Source organism: Pseudorasbora parva, chromosome 10, assembly GCF_024679245.1.
Source record: "Pseudorasbora parva isolate DD20220531a chromosome 10, ASM2467924v1, whole genome shotgun sequence".
NCBI classification, from domain to species: Eukaryota; Metazoa; Chordata; class Actinopteri; order Cypriniformes; family Gobionidae; genus Pseudorasbora; species Pseudorasbora parva.
The window spans coordinates 23,982,305-24,001,498 of NC_090181.1; the positions used below are offsets into that span (position 1 = coordinate 23,982,305).

At 44.9% G+C, this 19,194-nt stretch overlaps 1 protein-coding gene across 1 annotated transcript; it reads left to right on the forward strand.

Moving 5' to 3' along the window:
* Positions 1-846: 846 nt before the first annotated feature.
* LOC137091311 (solute carrier family 22 member 7-like) lies at positions 847-17,879 on the forward strand. Its single transcript, XM_067455607.1, has 10 exons — positions 847-1,494; positions 1,860-1,963; positions 13,261-13,415; positions 14,200-14,368; positions 14,906-15,029; positions 15,111-15,223; positions 15,346-15,560; positions 16,815-16,923; positions 17,031-17,237; positions 17,791-17,879. The coding sequence occupies exons 1-10, from the start codon at positions 1,114-1,116 to the stop codon at positions 17,855-17,857; spliced, it is 1,644 nt and encodes a 547-aa protein (XP_067311708.1). The 5' UTR covers positions 847-1,113; the 3' UTR covers positions 17,858-17,879.
* Positions 17,880-19,194: the final 1,315 nt, after the last annotated feature.

Below are 19,194 nucleotides of genomic sequence, written 5' to 3' on the forward strand. Positions count from 1 at the left end.
TATTATTTGAAAGAAACTCATACTTTTATTCATGCGTTAATTTGATCACAAGTGACAGTAAAGAGTCATAAAATTATTATACATTACATTGTTACAAAATATTTATATTTCAAGGAGAGAAGGCACTCGACTCTGAAACATGGATGCAGAAACAGTCAGACAGAACAAACTTGAAGCAGCCATTCATCTTATGCTTTCTACAGAGGATCATCTTATGATCCTCTGTAGAAAGCATTGTCTGTAAGTTTATGATTCATTTGTATTCTGCTTATTATATTTACTAATTATAAAGCTATGTAGTGCAGAATTTTAGACATTTAAGAAATATGCAATTCATTTATATTAGTGTTATGTTGTTGGAGATAACTAAGCAGCTCCATCATTTACATCTTTCTGTAGTTTCACTCTGTTGCAACATATTCATCGTGGTGTGGAATAAAGCAGCATTCTCCCACAAGCCTACGTGTTGAAGGAGTTTATCTAACGTTATCTGTCTAACTTTGGGAAGTGAGACACAAATGTCAGGGCAGAATAAGTCCAGAGATCCCTAGAGACTTTTTTCAAAAACAATTTTCTATTGTTTGTTTAGCATAACGATGACTGTAATCTTAATATTATATTGATAATAATATTATGTTATATATTATAATCTGTATAATCTTTGTACCCAGTCTGTCTATGTATTGTTCAACACCGCTGTCATTTATTAAGCAGGCAGAAGTCTGTTCAAATGACTGGAAGTTCGGACTTTCCACTATAGTTTAAACACTCTCTGTCTTAGATGTTAATTTACTAAAGGAAAATGCTAATGCATCTGTGTGTGCAGTGTGGTATCCATGCCTATTTGTGAATTATATAGAAATGGAAGTGTTTTTGTAAGTTTGTAACATTCTTTACTTAGGTGTACGTGCATGTGTTTGTTTGTGTTTAAGAAAAAACGGCAGAATAGAAAAGGAATATTATGTATGGATGTCTTTCAAGGTAGTATGTGAGAGGTTAATGATCTACATCAGAGCAGTAAGTTTGTAAGTTAGACTTTTGGTTGGACAAGCTCAAGTTCATATCACCCTCATTGCTTTTTTTGAGCCACATCCGAATATTTGATCAGCAAAGATGAAGTTTGAGAACCTGTTGGCTGAGGTTGGGGGGTTTGGAAAATACCAGATCAGTATCATTGCCCTTTTGGTGATTCCGAGAGTCACACTGCCGTTTCACTTCCTGTTAAACAATTTTATCGCCGCCATCCCGTCTCATCACTGCGACATCAGCTCTCTGGATGCTGATGGGATCCTTGGGAATCTGAGTCAAGAAGAGAGACTGACTGTCAGTATTCCAGTGCAGGAGGATGGGACTCTTGCTTCCTGTCGTATGTTCTCACATCCCCAGTTCCACCTGCTGTCAAACTCCTCCAGCAGCACAGAACTTCAAGTAGTGGAGTGTCAGAATGGATGGGAATATGACAACAGCACATTTAAATCAACCTTGGCTACTGAGGTAATCCACTGTTTGTTTGTTTGTTTTTTTCAAAAAAAATTTTTTTATATAATTTAATTTTAAGATTGTTAAATATGGTTTTCACAGTCCTTCTCAGCCTAAATAAATGTTAAAAGTTATAAATAAAAAAGTAGGCAATTTTGGGGTTTCCCCCCAAACATTGGCTTAACAAATAGTATGAGTTTGGGGTTAGGATTTTTGTTTCTCTGGCCAATGGGAGATAAGGGGAGTGTTTAAATTCTGTTTAGTGTTGATAGTGCATTAATTACATCAGTAAAAAATCTGATTTAGACATTAAGCAAAACAACATCACTGCTCAAAAGAAAAATGATGTATCTCTGATACTGTATGTGTCCCTCTTTCAGTTTGAATTGGTGTGTGACAGGAAAGGTCTGAATAAAGCCACAGCCACCATCTTCTTTGTTGGTGTGATGGTTGGAGCAGCCATTTTTGGCTGGCTGAGCGACAGGTGAGACCTAAGACTTCTTAGATCTAGGCCTTCAAGAGATGATGTAAATGAATCAGGCTTTCCAACTCTCAGATTGATTCACTAGAATGAACTCACAATTCTACGTAGGCAACACATGAGAGAGAGAGAGAGAGAGAGAGAGAGAGAGAGAGAGAGAGAGAGAGAGAGAGAGAGAGAGAGAGAGAGAGAGAGAGAGAGAGAGAGAGAGAGAGAGAGAGAGAGAGAGAGAGAGAGAGTTTAGGATTAGCCTATTCACTAAAACAATTAATCAGATTGGAATTTGCCTGCAAGGGCATGACCATGTTGACACTGTGGTCAAGATTCTCCTTCCTCATGAAGGCTGGAGTCCCCTCTTCTATTACACAGCAAGCTGTCTCTGCACATTCTGAGAGATCTGACGGTTACAGTGTGACAGAGTGATGATGTGAGTCCTTCTCATGGGGGTGACAACCTCCGGGTGACAACCAGATGTTGGTAGAGAGATCGGAGAGTGGACTAATGTCCTCTGCAGAGGAAGATGAAGCCGAACTTCCCCCTTCGGGCATGGTCGCTCAGGCTGAGTCGGATGCAGAGTGAAACCCTCCAATGTGTCCTGGGTGCTCAAAACTGGATGATTGGTTCCTGGGTGCGGCACACAGTTCACACATCCACTTTCTGCATCAGTGCATCTTTTCCTGGAAGAGCACGAGGAGGTTCAGAAGTCGTGGAGGGCACCTTTTATGCTCGAAGTCACAGCGCAGGCCCTCGGCCAGATGATGTCCACTCTGGTGGTCCAAAAACCTCATCTCGGGCTTAACCTTCTTGCCGACAATGTACGATTGCTCGACGCTGACAGGGTAGCCTCTTTGGTGACACTGTTGGGGACATTGCCCAGCAGTTCTCAGCAGTCAAGAAGTAGACTGAGTGGATCAAGCACATCCTACCCTTGCATAACAACGCTGTCACCAGGCCTCCGCAGTCTGCTAATCGCAGTGGGCATCCCCCTAAAAAGAGGCTCCTGGGGCATATGGCATCTGCAGCTGCGGTCAGACCTTGCCTTTCTATGGTCCTTGACAGAGGCTCCCATTGGCACAGGTTTCTTGACACACAGCTGGCCCCAGGGCCTATGCAAATACGTGTTTCCTCTAGTGAGCCTATTTGCACAGAAACAGTTCCTTACTGGATGTTTTTTAAACCTGATGTGTCTCGTGACAGCCCTGCTCTGGCAGATTCCAGAGGAAGAACCTAAGGGAACAGAGGCACAAAGGCAGTGTGGGCTAGGAGACACCTTATTTATTTGCAAGATTCTACAATCTCTGGGTGGAGCCGTTTTAAAAAAAAAAAAGGAATTGAGAACCGAAGCACACCTGTGAAATAAAATGTAAAAGGATCAGCAGCTAAGACCATCTTCATCTTCATCTCCATTTCCATTTTCCTTTCCAACTCGTTGGCATGGGGGACTAACCTTCTGGAACTTATGTGGGGTGCTGGGTAGGTTACGACAAAACCCGAAGGCTGGGGACACACTGAACTTAGGGCTGAACAATATATCATTATCAATATATTATGAACTGTCAAGATATTACTATCGAAAAAAGCAACGATACAGACGATATAGATTTCCCCTCTCTGCACTCAGCCTGCATACAACTCTGGCAGTCACAACAAACATCAATTTACAACCTCTATGTTTACAACACGTGAATTCATCCTCTTCTCCCGAAATACTTAAAAGTGGCTGGTGAACTGGGAATAGAATAGAGTAAAGATTGAAGTTACTTACACAATGTGTATCTGATATGAATAAAACGTGTCGAATTATAATGGAAAGGATTATTATTACCTCTTCTATAGACATCAGTGTGTATTTTACAAACTCTAAATGTATTGTTTTTTTTAGTACTTATGTGAATTTATATGTTTGAAACCTAAAATAAACAGTATGTGGTTGAAAACACTGAAAAGTACTGGTATATGACAGCTCTGAGCGCACCTGTCTCTGGCTAAATTCAACATTTGGATTTAGCAGTTGATCATGTGATGCACTTGATCATACGCTCCAAGGACCAGCCTAGACTGATTACACCTGTGTGATCGTACATGTGAAAGGCTTAAAAACAATACATTTTCTGAGACAAATTTTTGAAATGTAGGCTTAAATCTTTTTATTTTTCTGAGAAATGCTTGGTTTTCACCGAACACGTAGTCATATCGTATTGTATCGATATCGAGATATCTGGCATGAAAATCGAGATATGAAATTTTGTCTATATCGTTTAGCCCTACACTGAAGGACTAGCTGAAACATTCTAAGACTGAACTGAACACACTTCAGATTGTTTCCTTCGACTGGTGCAGATTTTAATCTTTGGCAGTCAGAGAACAGCATAAAACTTTTACGATGGAGCCAGACTGAGATGGTTTCATCGGACGAACACGCCTGGCCCGAAGTTAACTCTGTGTTTGTTTATCGGTCTGGCTATGATATGGCGCACTACTCAGTAGAATTTTTTTTTTTTGACATACTATTCTTGGATAACATTATATAAATATTAACAATCAAGCAGAGAGCATATGACACCAGCGTAAAAGCAGTGTGTGACTCACAAAAAAGCCGAATGCTTTATAAGTATCCAATCTGAGGGAATATGAGATCGGCGTCTAATGTAATTTAGACTGTATGTCTAATGTAATTTAGCTTGTTATCATAAATAATTTACTGTAGAGGTTATTCTGGCTGTTTTTACACATTGCCAGAATACATGTGATCGCATTGATCCTGTCAAGCAGATTGGCTCATCGTTTACATTTGATCACGTCAAGTTGTTGCCATCTGGATAACTGATTGGATTTATGTTTACCGCAAAATATTAAATTAGGTATGTAATAGGCCTTTATCAAACAATTTCACTTTATCCTTTTATCAATAACAGTGCCCATAAAGCACAGGATTTTTGTGATGCATTCAAATAGGCTACAATCAATCTCAAATATGGTACTTTATCTACTTGTTAAAGTTTCCCAACATTAATCTAATATTATGAAACAAAGATACATAGTCTTTTGACACATTGCATAATTGAAAGGCGAGTGCGCACGCATTTATATAGGCTACTGTACAGAAAACGTCCCCGGTTACGACTGTAACCTTAGTTCCCTGAGAACAGGGAACGAGACGCTGCGTCAGCTGACGCTATGGGGAACGCCTCCAGCGTGACCGGTGTCTGAGCTACTATCAAACCACAGCAATCCTATTGACCGGCGACAGCCTATGATGTCATCAAGGTGCGACCAGGAAGTATATAAGGGCGCCTTGCAAACATGACACCAGCTTCTTCGTCTGAAGGGACTGTTCGCAGGCAGGCCCCGAGGCATGGCAAAAGTGACGCAGCGTCTCGTTCCCTGTTCTCAGGGAACTAAGGTTACAGTCGTAACCGGGGACGTTCCCTTTCGAAAGGGAACTCGAGCTGCGTCAGCTGACGCTATGGGGAACGATATACCCACGCCGCCATGCCGAGGGGAGTGCATGCCTACTGGCAGTGACAACTGTCAGGACAAGCAAATTCAACTGAAATGCCTGAACCATTCCCCCTCTGGTCACATTAGGCTGTCAGTGACAGCATTCCCTACGGTCATAGCCCGAGCTGTGGCCTTGGGGCACCTTCATGTACCCTACCCCGGCCGCTCAAAGGCCTGGAACCAACCTGTTCGACAGAAGGGGTTCCTTTAAGGGAATGTGGCTAGGGGACCCGAGGGCGCCCCAGCCAGTCACTATTCGGGAAGAACTTCACCGAATGCCACCAGGGAGGCTTGACCTGGCGTCACTATGCGGGACGCTTCCGTCTGCCAGCCCAGTCTGTTAACAACAGAGCCTCTGGAAACTCGCCTCTGGAGAGGCATCAAGCTGAGGGACTGCGAACTGGCAGTGTCCGCCTCAGGCCGGAACTCAGAGACGGGCTATCCTGGAGAACAGCGCTCAGCGTAGTGCTTTCCCACCCTTGCTAGCGAGGGGAGTCAGCTGCTCGATCCTAGGATCTACCGAGCACATACATTACAGGGGTGCTCAGGAGGCCTGAGAAGGCCTACAGGCTGATCTCACAGGGAGGCCCCGAGGGGCCTACGACCAACTGACCAGGCCCAGGCGGCCGTAAGCTCACAGACAACCCTCCTAAGAGGGGAGCTCTTAAGCCTGCCTGGTAGGTACCATGCTGTAGGCAACCTATGCAAGTCCCTGTCCTGTAAGGACCGCATAGCAGCAGTGTAAACTCGTCGTGCTAGAGTATGCGCCCGCCATCAGGTGCTGCCGGCTAGGACCGAAGCCTGATGGCAGGAACCACTAGCTGTCAGCTTGAGCCAGTTATGTGTCTCCGTCCAAGGAACTCATTCCCCCTGGGAGGCCCCGCAGGGCCTACTACTTGCCAGGCTACTCGTAGCCGGCACTGAGACCAGGGAACGACCTCAGGGAGGCCTGGTGAGGCCTGCTACCTGATAGCAGATCATGCTAGCCGCCCTGGCTAGCAACCATGCTCACTGTCATAGGAACCGGGAACCGGGGCTCACCCTCCGGGAGGCCTAGCGAGGCCTAATCCCTGTCACCCAGTGGCCGAGGCCCTGGACCACCCCCTCAGGGGAAGCCAGATGAGGCCTGCTGCAACCCAGCAGGCCCTCCGGGAGGCCTGGTGAGGCCTGCTACCTGCCATCTGGTGACTGGAACCCAGGAACTGTTATCCAGCGCTAGTTCCCTGGAGTACCCCCTCAGGGGAAGCCAGATGAGGCCTGCTGCATCCCAGCAGGCCCTCAGGGAGGCCCCGCGAGGCCTACTACCTATCATCCAGTGACTGAAACCCAGGAACGACCCCTTGGGGGAAGCCAGACGAGGCTTACTGCTACCACAGCAGGCCCTCAGGGAGGCCTGGTGAGGCCTACTACCTGCCGTCTAACACCTGAAGCACGGGAATACCCCCTCAAGGGAAGCCCGGCAAGGCCTGCTGCACCCCAGCAGGCCCTCAGGGAGGCCTAGGGAGGCCTACTAACTGGGCTTGTAGCCATGCGCACTACTCAGTAGAATTTTTTTTTTTTGACATACTCTTCTTGGATAACATTATATAAATATTAACAATCAAGCAGAGAGCATATGACACCAGCGTAAAAGCAGTGTGTGACTCACAAAAAAGCCGAATGCTTTATAAGTATCCAATCTGAGGGAATATGAGATCGGCGTCTAATGTAATTTAGACTGTATGTCTAATGTAATTTAGCTTGTTATCATAAATAATTTACTGTAGAGGTTATTCTGGCTGTTTTTACACATTGCCAGAATACATGTGATCGCATTGATCCTGTCAAGCAGATTGGCTCATCGTTTACATTTGATCACGTCAAGTTGTTGCCATCTGGATAACTGATTGGATTTATGTTTACCGCAAAATATTAAATTAGGTATGTAATAGGCCTTTATCAAACAATTTCACTTTATCCTTTTATCAATAACAGTGCCCATAAAGCACAGGATTTTTGTGATGCATTCAAATAGGCTACAATCAATCTCAAATATGGTACTTTATCTACTTGTTAAAGTTTCCCAACATTAATCTAATATTATGAAACAAAGATACATAGTCTTTTGACACATTGCATAATTGAAAGGCGAGTGCGCACGCATTTATATAGGCTACTGTACAGAAAACGTCCCCGGTTACGACTGTAACCTTAGTTCCCTGAGAACAGGGAACGAGACGCTGCGTCAGCTGACGCTATGGGGAACGCCTCCAGCGTGACCGGTGTCTGAGCTACTATCAAACCACAGCAATCCTATTGACCGGCGACAGCCTATGATGTCATCAAGGTGCGACCAGGAAGTATATAAGGGCGCCTTGCAAACATGACACCAGCTTCTTCGTCTGAAGGGACTGTTCGCAGGCAGGCCCCGAGGCATGGCAAAAGTGACGCAGCGTCTCGTTCCCTGTTCTCAGGGAACTAAGGTTACAGTCGTAACCGGGGACGTTCCCTTTCGAAAGGGAACTCGAGCTGCGTCAGCTGACGCTATGGGGAACGATATACCCACGCCGCCATGCCGAGGGGAGTGCATGCCTACTGGCAGTGACAACTGTCAGGACAAGCAAATTCAACTGAAATGCCTGAACCATTCCCCCTCTGGTCACATTAGGCTGTCAGTGACAGCATTCCCTACGGTCATAGCCCGAGCTGTGGCCTTGGGGCACCTTCATGTACCCTACCCCGGCCGCTCAAAGGCCTGGAACCAACCTGTTCGACAGAAGGGGTTCCTTTAAGGGAATGTGGCTAGGGGACCCGAGGGCGCCCCAGCCAGTCACTATTCGGGAAGAACTTCACCGAATGCCACCAGGGAGGCTTGACCTGGCGTCACTATGCGGGACGCTTCCGTCTGCCAGCCCAGTCTGTTAACAACAGAGCCTCTGGAAACTCGCCTCTGGAGAGGCATCAAGCTGAGGGACTGCGAACTGGCAGTGTCCGCCTCAGGCCGGAACTCAGAGACGGGCTATCCTGGAGAACAGCGCTCAGCGTAGTGCTTTCCCACCCTTGCTAGCGAGGGGAGTCAGCTGCTCGATCCTAGGATCTACCGAGCACATACATTACAGGGGTGCTCAGGAGGCCTGAGAAGGCCTACAGGCTGATCTCACAGGGAGGCCCCGAGGGGCCTACGACCAACTGACCAGGCCCAGGCGGCCGTAAGCTCACAGACAACCCTCCTAAGAGGGGAGCTCTTAAGCCTGCCTGGTAGGTACCATGCTGTAGGCAACCTATGCAAGTCCCTGTCCTGTAAGGACCGCATAGCAGCAGTGTAAACTCGTCGTGCTAGAGTATGCGCCCGCCATCAGGTGCTGCCGGCTAGGACCGAAGCCTGATGGCAGGAACCACTAGCTGTCAGCTTGAGCCAGTTATGTGTCTCCGTCCAAGGAACTCATTCCCCCTGGGAGGCCCCGCAGGGCCTACTACTTGCCAGGCTACTCGTAGCCGGCACTGAGACCAGGGAACGACCTCAGGGAGGCCTGGTGAGGCCTGCTACCTGATAGCAGATCATGCTAGCCGCCCTGGCTAGCAACCATGCTCACTGTCATAGGAACCGGGAACCGGGGCTCACCCTCCGGGAGGCCTAGCGAGGCCTAATCCCTGTCACCCAGTGGCCGAGGCCCTGGACCACCCCCTCAGGGGAAGCCAGATGAGGCCTGCTGCAACCCAGCAGGCCCTCCGGGAGGCCTGGTGAGGCCTGCTACCTGCCATCTGGTGACTGGAACCCAGGAACTGTTATCCAGCGCTAGTTCCCTGGAGTACCCCCTCAGGGGAAGCCAGATGAGGCCTGCTGCATCCCAGCAGGCCCTCAGGGAGGCCCCGCGAGGCCTACTACCTATCATCCAGTGACTGAAACCCAGGAACGACCCCTTGGGGGAAGCCAGACGAGGCTTACTGCTACCACAGCAGGCCCTCAGGGAGGCCTGGTGAGGCCTACTACCTGCCGTCTAACACCTGAAGCACGGGAATACCCCCTCAAGGGAAGCCCGGCAAGGCCTGCTGCACCCCAGCAGGCCCTCAGGGAGGCCTAGGGAGGCCTACTAACTGGGCTTGTAGCCATGCCAGCGACGAATCCTCGCTGGCAGGTCGGATGAATGCTGGCCGCTCCAAGTCGGGCTGACAGTGGCTGTCTGCTTGGCTGACGAAGACCTAGACATCCAGTTACCACCTGGGGAATCACCCCAGGGAGGCCATGATGGTCCTGCTTGTCGACGAGGTACTGCTGAAGCCGACATCGTCGGGGATATTCCTCCCAGGCGCACATTGGCCCGATGTCGCGACTCACCCGCAAGGAGGCCTGCTGAGGCCTCCTGCTCAGAGTCCACTGCCAGGACTGCCCAAGCTGGCTGCTCACAGCCAGCTGGTAGCCCATGCCCCTCCCGGGGCTGGCTTCATCCCGGAGGCTCACGGGGTCCTCCATGCGATGACGCAGTCCCATCCGGCAGTGCCTACAGACATAGCCTAAACACATTGCCAAAAGCAGTGTACTCAGCAGAAAGTACCTAGACCCTCAAAGCGAGGGGAGTACAACTTACGTCACCTGCGTCAGGGCGGCCACTCTTCCTTCATGCAGCGGCCTACCGTTCACGCTAGGGCGTCAGCCATGGCAATGCTTCGGCTTCCAGGGGAGCATCCGACCGAACCATTACGAAGCACGCAGGTTGCGAGTGCAGCTCAACCCGAGCCCTAAAAGGTGGAGCAGAAGACACAGAGCAGAGGGCAAAAAAATATTCACAAATATGCTACCCACCGGCCCAACATCCTCCAGGATGGGGCCAGGGGCCGCCAGAAGGTGGCAGCCACAACAAGCTCTGGAAAGCGGGGTTTTCGCAAAAATAGCCCACCTGCGTACAAGCGTGGGACGCCAAACCCCGCCCCACGACCACTGGCTAAGTCGCTGTTCATTCTGCTTCACACCAACCTGCATTACTAAAAACCCCAAAACGCAGAGAAGGGGGCGGGCCTTGGCCGGACGACTCTAATGTAAGAGGAGGCTGACTAGGGATGCGAAAGAAAATGCCCTGCAATATTCAAACCGAGGGCCTCTGGCGATAATTACTTTCCTTCTTTGGAAAGAAATGCCCACCATCCCGCAAAAGCCTAGGCCAACCGATGCAGTGGCCCGGAGAGGGCCAGCCTACATAAGAGTATTATACGCGGCTCGGGGAAGCGAAAAAACCTCAATAATACTCCGTCTAAGCCCTGCGAGGCTAGACATAAATCTGTAGTTCGTGCGTAAGCCTAAACTCACCCTCCCGTCTATGAAATTCCACGAAGGGCAACGTTGACCGCTTTACCCTGGGGTGGCTAAGAGCTTCCTGTTTGACTAGGAGAGCACACTCGCCTAAAACAACAGCACATTCCTACAAGAATGAGCGGTTGCCTCAATACTGCTTCATCACACAGAGAGAAGGCAAAAAAACTGTTCGCACAGCTGTACATACAATGGCGGCTATTCTCTCCTAGCAAAGCTAGCTCTAGACATGCCACATAACGGCATCTAAAAAATCGTTCTAGCCACGGGACAGGGGAACTACAGGGCCCTATTGTCCTCCATCGATACCGTGATCCCCAAACCCTTGGCGGGGAGCATGAAGTCTCACACAACATAAATAATAAATGTTTCCCTCGCAAGGGGGACTTACCAGCTCGCCTCCTGCGCGACGATATCCACACATAAGTTTTACTCACAGTATGCATGTTTGGGAGCGCAACCGCCTGAGGGTGCGCTTCTCACAGCCCAGCCAGGCGGGGTCTAGAGTATCATCGTCATGGCCCCCCTCAGGGCCGGATGTAAGAAGCGCCTGGGGAGAAAATGAAGAAGAGCAGTAAATGAGATGTAATTCTTAACTCACCCACCTAAGGGAGGGATATTTCTTTCACGCCAACAGCGTTGTGATACTATTCCTCTTATATGGGAGTCCGCCTCTTTGCGCCCCGCCCTTAACCGCGGGGAGCATGAGAGGCGATGTTGGCACTCAGGCCCCGTCACTGGTCCGTATACCGTGACGCCTCCCGCCTGCCTGGGACCCGGATCTCAGCGGTGTGCGGGTCCTCGGACACCACCACCCGCGCTTCTGTGACACTGGCCCTCAGGCCCTGCTATCGCTGATATGGCGCACAGCTGCGCCGCGGGTCAGGGTATTTTCCCTGATTGAGATCCCTCAGCAGGTCTTCCCAGTATACTTGCAACACCGACACGGCGTAAAAGTAGCACCAGGCTGACCCGCTGCCGTGTATGCCCCACCATCTAAACTTCTTGAAACATAGTTGAAAGAAGCTCAGATGGCAGGGTTGGAGCTAGAACACCCATCCTCCAAACATCAGCATTTAACACCGCTGATGTCCGTGAATACACTGAATATGGGTTCTTCCATACCCTCACGATCTCAGTCAGGAGATCAGGAAGGAATGGAAAAGCTCAACTGAGCCGACGGTTTTATGGCCGGGGAGAAATCGATCGTTCCGTTTAAACGAGCGATCTCTCCTTTAATGCGCCCACATGACGGCCGCAGCCTGCATGCAGCGCGCTCATAACAGCCATCGGCTCAGCATACACAGTCAGGATGGCTGAGAAATTAATTTCCCTTCTCACCAGCCATCCCTACGAGCATTCGTGATTAGTCTCGTCAGTCGCTAGATCGCCGGAGGGAAACATCCCCTCGCGGCGATCGGCGACCCCATCCGAGGGAATGTGACGTGCATCCGCGCTCAGCCTCAGCGTGAGCGGGGATCACATCACTAATCTCAGATGCAAAAACGCTCTTCCCTCAGGAAGAGCGCTAGACGAGAACGGAGCGATCTCGGATTGAAAACTTCGCTCACATTACACACAATCGAACAAATGACTCCACAAGAGCTTGACTGTGCATGCTCTTAATCCCAGGCAGAAAATAAATGAATCTGGATTACCTTTGATTTGAAGCATTCAGACAAAAACAGTCCCTGAAGACGAAGATGCTGGTGTCATGTTTGCAAGGCGCCCTTATATACTTCCTGGTCGCACCTTGATGACATCATAGGCTGTCGCCGGTCAATAGGATTGCTGTGGTTTGATAGTAGCTCAGACACCGGTCACGCTGGAGGCGTTCCCCATAGCGTCAGCTGACGCAGCTCGAGTTCCCTTTCGAAAGGGAACGGCATTACACGGTCCTTAAAGTGTTAGTTCACACAACAATTTTAATTCTGTTCTTATCACTCACCCTCATGTCGTTCCAAACCGGTAAGACCTTCTTTCATCTTCGGATCTTTTTTCGTCCGTACCAGTTGTCCAATGTAGTCTCCAAGGAAACAGTGACATATTCCGTGCATGATTGCCGGAGTCATCAGACGCAAATATTAAACGTAGAAAAATGTTAAAATATTTAACTAGAAATCGTTGTGAGGAGGACTGACAATGACTTTTTCTTAAATTCTAAGACTAGAATCTTAAGATACAGCACACTGCATAATTTTTCACACTGACTGTAAACACAGACTCAACGCAATTGTCCCTGATTCAGTGCGTTTGAGCATGATCAGTCATAACAACGAAAGTTCATTCATAATCAGCCTAACAGTCGTTTTGTGTGTCCCTGGCTTAAGTGGATGCGTGCTGCCATCTAATTTACCAATATGCATAAGGGAGTGTCTCGGTATACAATTTCCACTCACCAATTCCATTGGCCATTTTTAAAACTCAGAGGTGGGGTTCCCAAGTGAGACCCAATTTGTCAGTAGACAAAACGTCTTTTTACATCAGTAACCAAGACCTGTTTTCCTAATTCCAGGTACGGTAGGAAACGAATGCTGATGATGTCTTACCTGATATCTATTTCATTTGGGGTGGCCAGTGCATTCTCTCAGTCCTTCATCATGTTTGCTGTTATGAGGTTCTTCACTGGAATGGGCTTGACAGGCATCAGCATAATCTCCATTGTCCTGTGTGAGTGCTCTACATGCCTGGACCTGGGCAAATATGTTTTTTATAATTAATATGCTTAATTCTATAAATTTACAACACTGTGACTGAATAAATGTATTTTTGTCAGGTTAAATACTGATAGTTGGTCACTCAAACCCCTTTATATAAACTTCTCTACTTAACCGCCGGACTCGCACATCCGCCATGTTTGTAGTTTTTTAACACTTTTTATTCGCGTTTGTAGTTCTAATCGAATCCAACCTTAAAAAGTTGTGGGCTATATAAGCCGTTAAGAGTGTGCGTCGATCTGTAAAGTCACGATTCTATATCTATTCTAGTATGTCCAGCAAAAGAGAATATTTTCAAAATTCGAAAAACACTAGGCAAAAATATGCGGATGACTAACTACTGAGAGTGTCCATCCCACTTTACTATTCCATTAAGACACAGAGGAGTTATAAAGTAAGTTTCAAAAGTCCTGTGAGTTTCAAATGAAATGTAGTACCAACTATTACAGTGTGTAATGTCAGATGCAGCTTGACACCTGATTAGTATCTGAATTTAGTAGCGTTTATGAATGAATTAGTTGAATAAATGTGAATAAATGATAAAATTACTTCTTCTTTTTTTCTTGACTGTAGCGTTTTGAAAGAGTAGATTGAATTATTGAATGGCTCACTCATAAAGAAAGGCACTTTACTGGTGTAAAGATTTAATTTTGTAGAAAATCATTTAAAAATATGCATCCCTAATACACAGGCTGACAGTCTATTAAATAATAAAACATATTTGTTTTGTTCATCAGGTGTAGAATGGGCTGATATTGCACACAGGACGATTGCTGGGGTTGTAATTAGTCTGGATTGGTCTATCAGCACTATGCTGTTGCCCGGCATTGCTTATCTCGTCAATGACTGGAGGCATCTAATCATCACGGTGACAGCTCCCCTTGTACTGGCAGTGATCACATGGAGGTAAGATGTTGCTACGATTGAGTCTCATCATGTCCAGTTTTGCCAAATCACATATCAATTGTAGCGTTAGTTCTGGCAGGCCACGTCATTCAAGCTTGTATAAGCTGGCTCTCAGCTGGCCCAGGTCTGCTTATAGGAATACGATGCCTATCACAGCATCCCTATAAATTAGGCCCTTCCAGTATTATCAGCAGCTTCATCGTGTTACTCAGGAGCTAATAACCCTCCTCCATCCCCAGCTCCTCCTCTCCCCCAGTCAGAACTTTCTGATATTCCTCTTCAAATCAGACTAATATTTCTTAAAATATGTTGTACATTCAATTATTGAACATTGTTGACATCTGCTATACATTTATGCTGGTTCTGTTCTGTTTACCATATGAGAGGTTATCCCTGCTCTCCCTGCTCTTATCCATGATATACTGCATGAATAGACAGGGAGTTCTTGCCCAGAAAAGAACCATACCGCAAATCTAAACAGTATGTTACTTGTCAATCATCTTTGACTATAGTGGTCATGAAAAGCTTGTCTGCTAGGTGGATCCCAGAATCGGCACGATGGCTCATAGCCAATGGTCGACTGGAAGAGGCCCATCTTTATCTGAGCAAATGTGCCTCAGCCAATAACAGACAACACAACCTCAGAGATATCAAACCAGAGGTAACACTTTAATATGTGACATTGAGAAAGAGATCCAATTTTCTGCATTTTCCTTAAGCTTTTGAGAACATGACTTTTCAGAGCCTTGCTAATGTTATAATTGCTGAGGGCAGAGGTGACAAGAATTACTCGTATCTGGATCTTGTGAGATCTTCTACGATGAGGAAACTGGCTCTGCTTACAGGAATCACTTGGTGGGAATGTTTCATCTACATTATAGACTTCATGACAGCTAAAATTATGGTTTTCTCATCAAATTCAAGTCTGAAAAGCATGCTTTACTAAGAGAAGAGATATTGAGGTATTATTTTTGCAGGTTTGGAGTGGCGTTCACTTACTACGGCATCAGTTTGAACATCAGTGGCTTTGGGCTGAACCTGTACCTCACCCAGTTTATTTATGGTGCCATAGAGATGCCATCAAAACTTGTGGCCTATGTGTGTCTTGATAAACTAGGCCGCAGGTACAGTCAGGTGGGCATGCTGCTTTCAACAGGGGTCTGCATTGGCATCACTGTTCTCATTCCCAGAGGTAAGGATAGAGAACAATCATTTAGGACGCCACAATCATGTGTGACTGTGAATGTTTAGTGGATTAAGTTACAGAACATCATGATGTTGTAATCATGTGTCTGGCATTTCAGTGAATGTTTTGTATTTACAAGTCAATCATTCATTAATATGACATCACAATCATGCGTCTGACTTTTCAGTCCATTTATATAATTTGAGCAATAATGTATTGGAATGTCACAGTCATGAAATATGAAAAAAGTCATCCATTGTGATATCATAGTCATGTGTTCAGCATGTCAATCATTTAAACTTTTTATATGTAAATGAAATTCATTTTTGAACAAGAAAAAAAAAAAGTAGGGCGGGGCTTGATTTTGTCCACCAGGAATTGTTTGGATTGTTGTGGTTTGCTGTGAGTAAACACATCATCAGAGAAGAGAGTAAATGTAAAGAAATACATGAGGGAAAGTTATTTTGATTAAAGATTACAAGGGCACATTATTATAATATTATTTTAAAGGTTACACTTTATTTTAAAGTGTCATTGTTACAGTGTAATTATATATTTAAGAGCATATTAATTAACAACATGTATAGAGTAAGGGTAGGATTAGGGTTTGGTTGAGGGTTAGTTGCATGTATTTATAACTATGGTACATGTAACATATGTAACAAGGACACTGTAAAATAAAGTGTTACCAAAAAAATAATGATGTGCAAATAATGATGTGCAATAATGATGTGCATGGATAATTAATTTATAATATATACTTCAATTCCTTAAAAAAGGAAATTGTCCATTTTTATTTCATGGTTACTTTAAAAGGCTTTTCGATGTCAAAATCATTTGTGAAGTTAATGTTGAAATATGTATTTTCTAGTGTTAAAATATTTTATCTTATGCCAGCTGAATATGCAAAAGGCAAATATATAAGCGAGCCATTTATGGGCTGATTCCCACACAAAATACACATTAAAAAAACATGCCATGTTAATTTAAGTGTACTAACAAGGTTTTGCCTGTTATTATGGCCCCTGATAGATGTCGTGATACACCGCCTGGTCACAAAAATAATTTTTTGTCCAGTTATGCCAAGGAATGGCATATTTAATTATTAAAATAAAATGTCCTTTGGTTCTCAAAACATTAGTACACATTTCAAACATTTGACATTTACGATGAATGGCTCAGGTGACGGCACACACATTTCACACTGAACTTCCCCTTTAAAAGAGTCCGGTTCTCAGCCGTCTCTGTGTCTGTTTCTAGATTTGTGGCTGCCTCGTACAGTCATTGCGGTGCTGGGTAAAGGATTCTCAGAGGCCTCCTTCACATGTATTTTCCTCTATACCACTGAGCTGTACCCGACAGTGTTACGGTCAGTGGTTTATCATTTGCATTTATTTTGTTGTTTGTGCATAATAAAATCCAATATTAACTCAGCAAATAAATGGGTTATTAAACTTCTGTCTCTTCTGACCACAGGCAGAATGGACTAGGCTATAGTTCATTTGTTGGTCGTGTCGGTGTGTCTTTAGCACCTCTTGTGAGCCTCCTGGATGAGATCTGGCTCCCTCTGCCCCAGGTCCTGTTTTGCTCTGTAGCTGTCATTGCAGGCTTCCTTGCCCTGCTCCTCCCTGAGACCCACAATGTGCGGCTTCCTGAGACTATTGAGGACATTGAGAAAACTAGGTGACTGATAATTTACTACTATACCACCACTACTACTACTACACTGTCAAAAATTATTTAGAACAAAATTTACCTGGTTGCCTTAAAATTTTGAGTTCGTTGAAATTAAAATTTTGAGTTACTACAATGAACATTTTTTGAGATTCGACAACCTTTATTAAAATATTATTAAAAGATTTTGTAAGCATATTGGGTAATTGTGTGTGTTTTATTTGTGATGACGCAGCCAAAATGTGCTATTTTCATGATTTATCAAATATTTTATGTGGTTCAGATTCAATAATATTTTGAGTTTCTATTTATTAAACAAATTTCCTTCATTGTTTCAACTAAAAAAAAATATTTCAATAAACTCTAATTTTTAAGTCAACCAGGTTACTTACTTTTTTAAGTTAAACCAACAAAAACCAACAAATATATTTTTCAGTGTACTACTTCTACTACTACTACTACTAGAATGAACAATAATAAAATGATTGTCATGTCATATTATCATTTTGATAATACTTACATATTTTTGTTTAATTCACTTAAATCACCATGTTTTACTCAGGAAAAGATCAGTGTGTTTACAACTTGAATATCAGCTTGGAAAGGAGCCCCACAAGGATACAAAATGAATCTAACCTGTAAAGAAGATGAATCTAATAAAAATCAAATTCATCATTGAATTGCCTTGGTCTTTATTTTCAATAACTTACTCTTGTGACAATCTACAAAACCTTTTCTTGTGTATAAACTCAGCAAAAAAAAAGAAAAGCCCCTTTTTCAGGATACTTAAAGATAATTTTGTAAAATCTAAATAAGTTTTACAGATCTTTATTTGAAAGTGTTTAAAGGGATGGTTCACCCAAAAATGAAAATTAGCCTATGATTTACTCACCCTTAAGGTGTACATGCCATTCTTCTTTCAGACGAATAAAAGTTGAGTTACATTGAAAAAGTCCTGGCTAATCGAAGCTTTATAATAGCAGGGATTGTTGCTCTGTTTTTGAAGTCCAAAAAAAGGCATTTGTCTGTCAAATAATGTGCTCCACACGGCTCCGTGATAAATGCCTTTAGAAGTGAATTGATGCTTTTGTGTAAGAACAATTTCCATATTTAAAACTTTATAAGGTAACTTTTCGGGCGATCGCCTTCCGTATTCAGTTTATGGAAAAAGTGTTGAAAGTGCCTCTGCAGTTCAAAGGCTTACGCTATCAGGTAAGCTACTCCGAGAAGGCACTTTCAACACTTTTCCATGGAAGGTGATCGGCCGGAACTTTAATTAAAAAAGTTTTAAATATGGATTTTTTTCTTACACAAATGCAACGATTTGCTTCAAAAGGCTTTTATTAACCTACCAGAGCCGATTGGAGCACGTTATTTGACGGACAGTTTTTTATGGAATTTAAAAACAGAGCAACAATCCCTGCCATTATAAAGCTTGGATTAGCCAGGACTTTAAAAAAAAAAATATAACTCTGATTGTATTCGTCTGAAAGAAGAATGTCATATACACCTAGGATGACTTGAGGGTGAGTAATGCCTAGTTCAGACTACACGATATTAGCCCGAATTTGGCACGATCTGTTTGATGTAAGGTGTCGTAGAGATTCGTAAACGATAATGGACGTCGAGACGTAAGAATCGATCGTTTCATCTCGTATAGTGTGTCGTATACGACAACCGAATCCGCATCTGTGATAGTTCATTACGTCATGACAGAAAGACTAGCATGTTTAATTTTTTTTGCGGTCCTTCACGACGGGTTCTGTCACGTGTGAAGCTGACTAACCGGAGCACAGACAGTTTTCGTACACAGCTTTCAAACACGGCGAAATGCATGAGAGATGACGGAGCGGCTAACTTTAGGTGGAATTATAAAATGGAGGAAAGGTTTGTAGAGTTGTGGCAATAGTATTCCTGCCTGTACGATGTGTCATCGACGGACTACCACAACCAAATAAGAAAAATG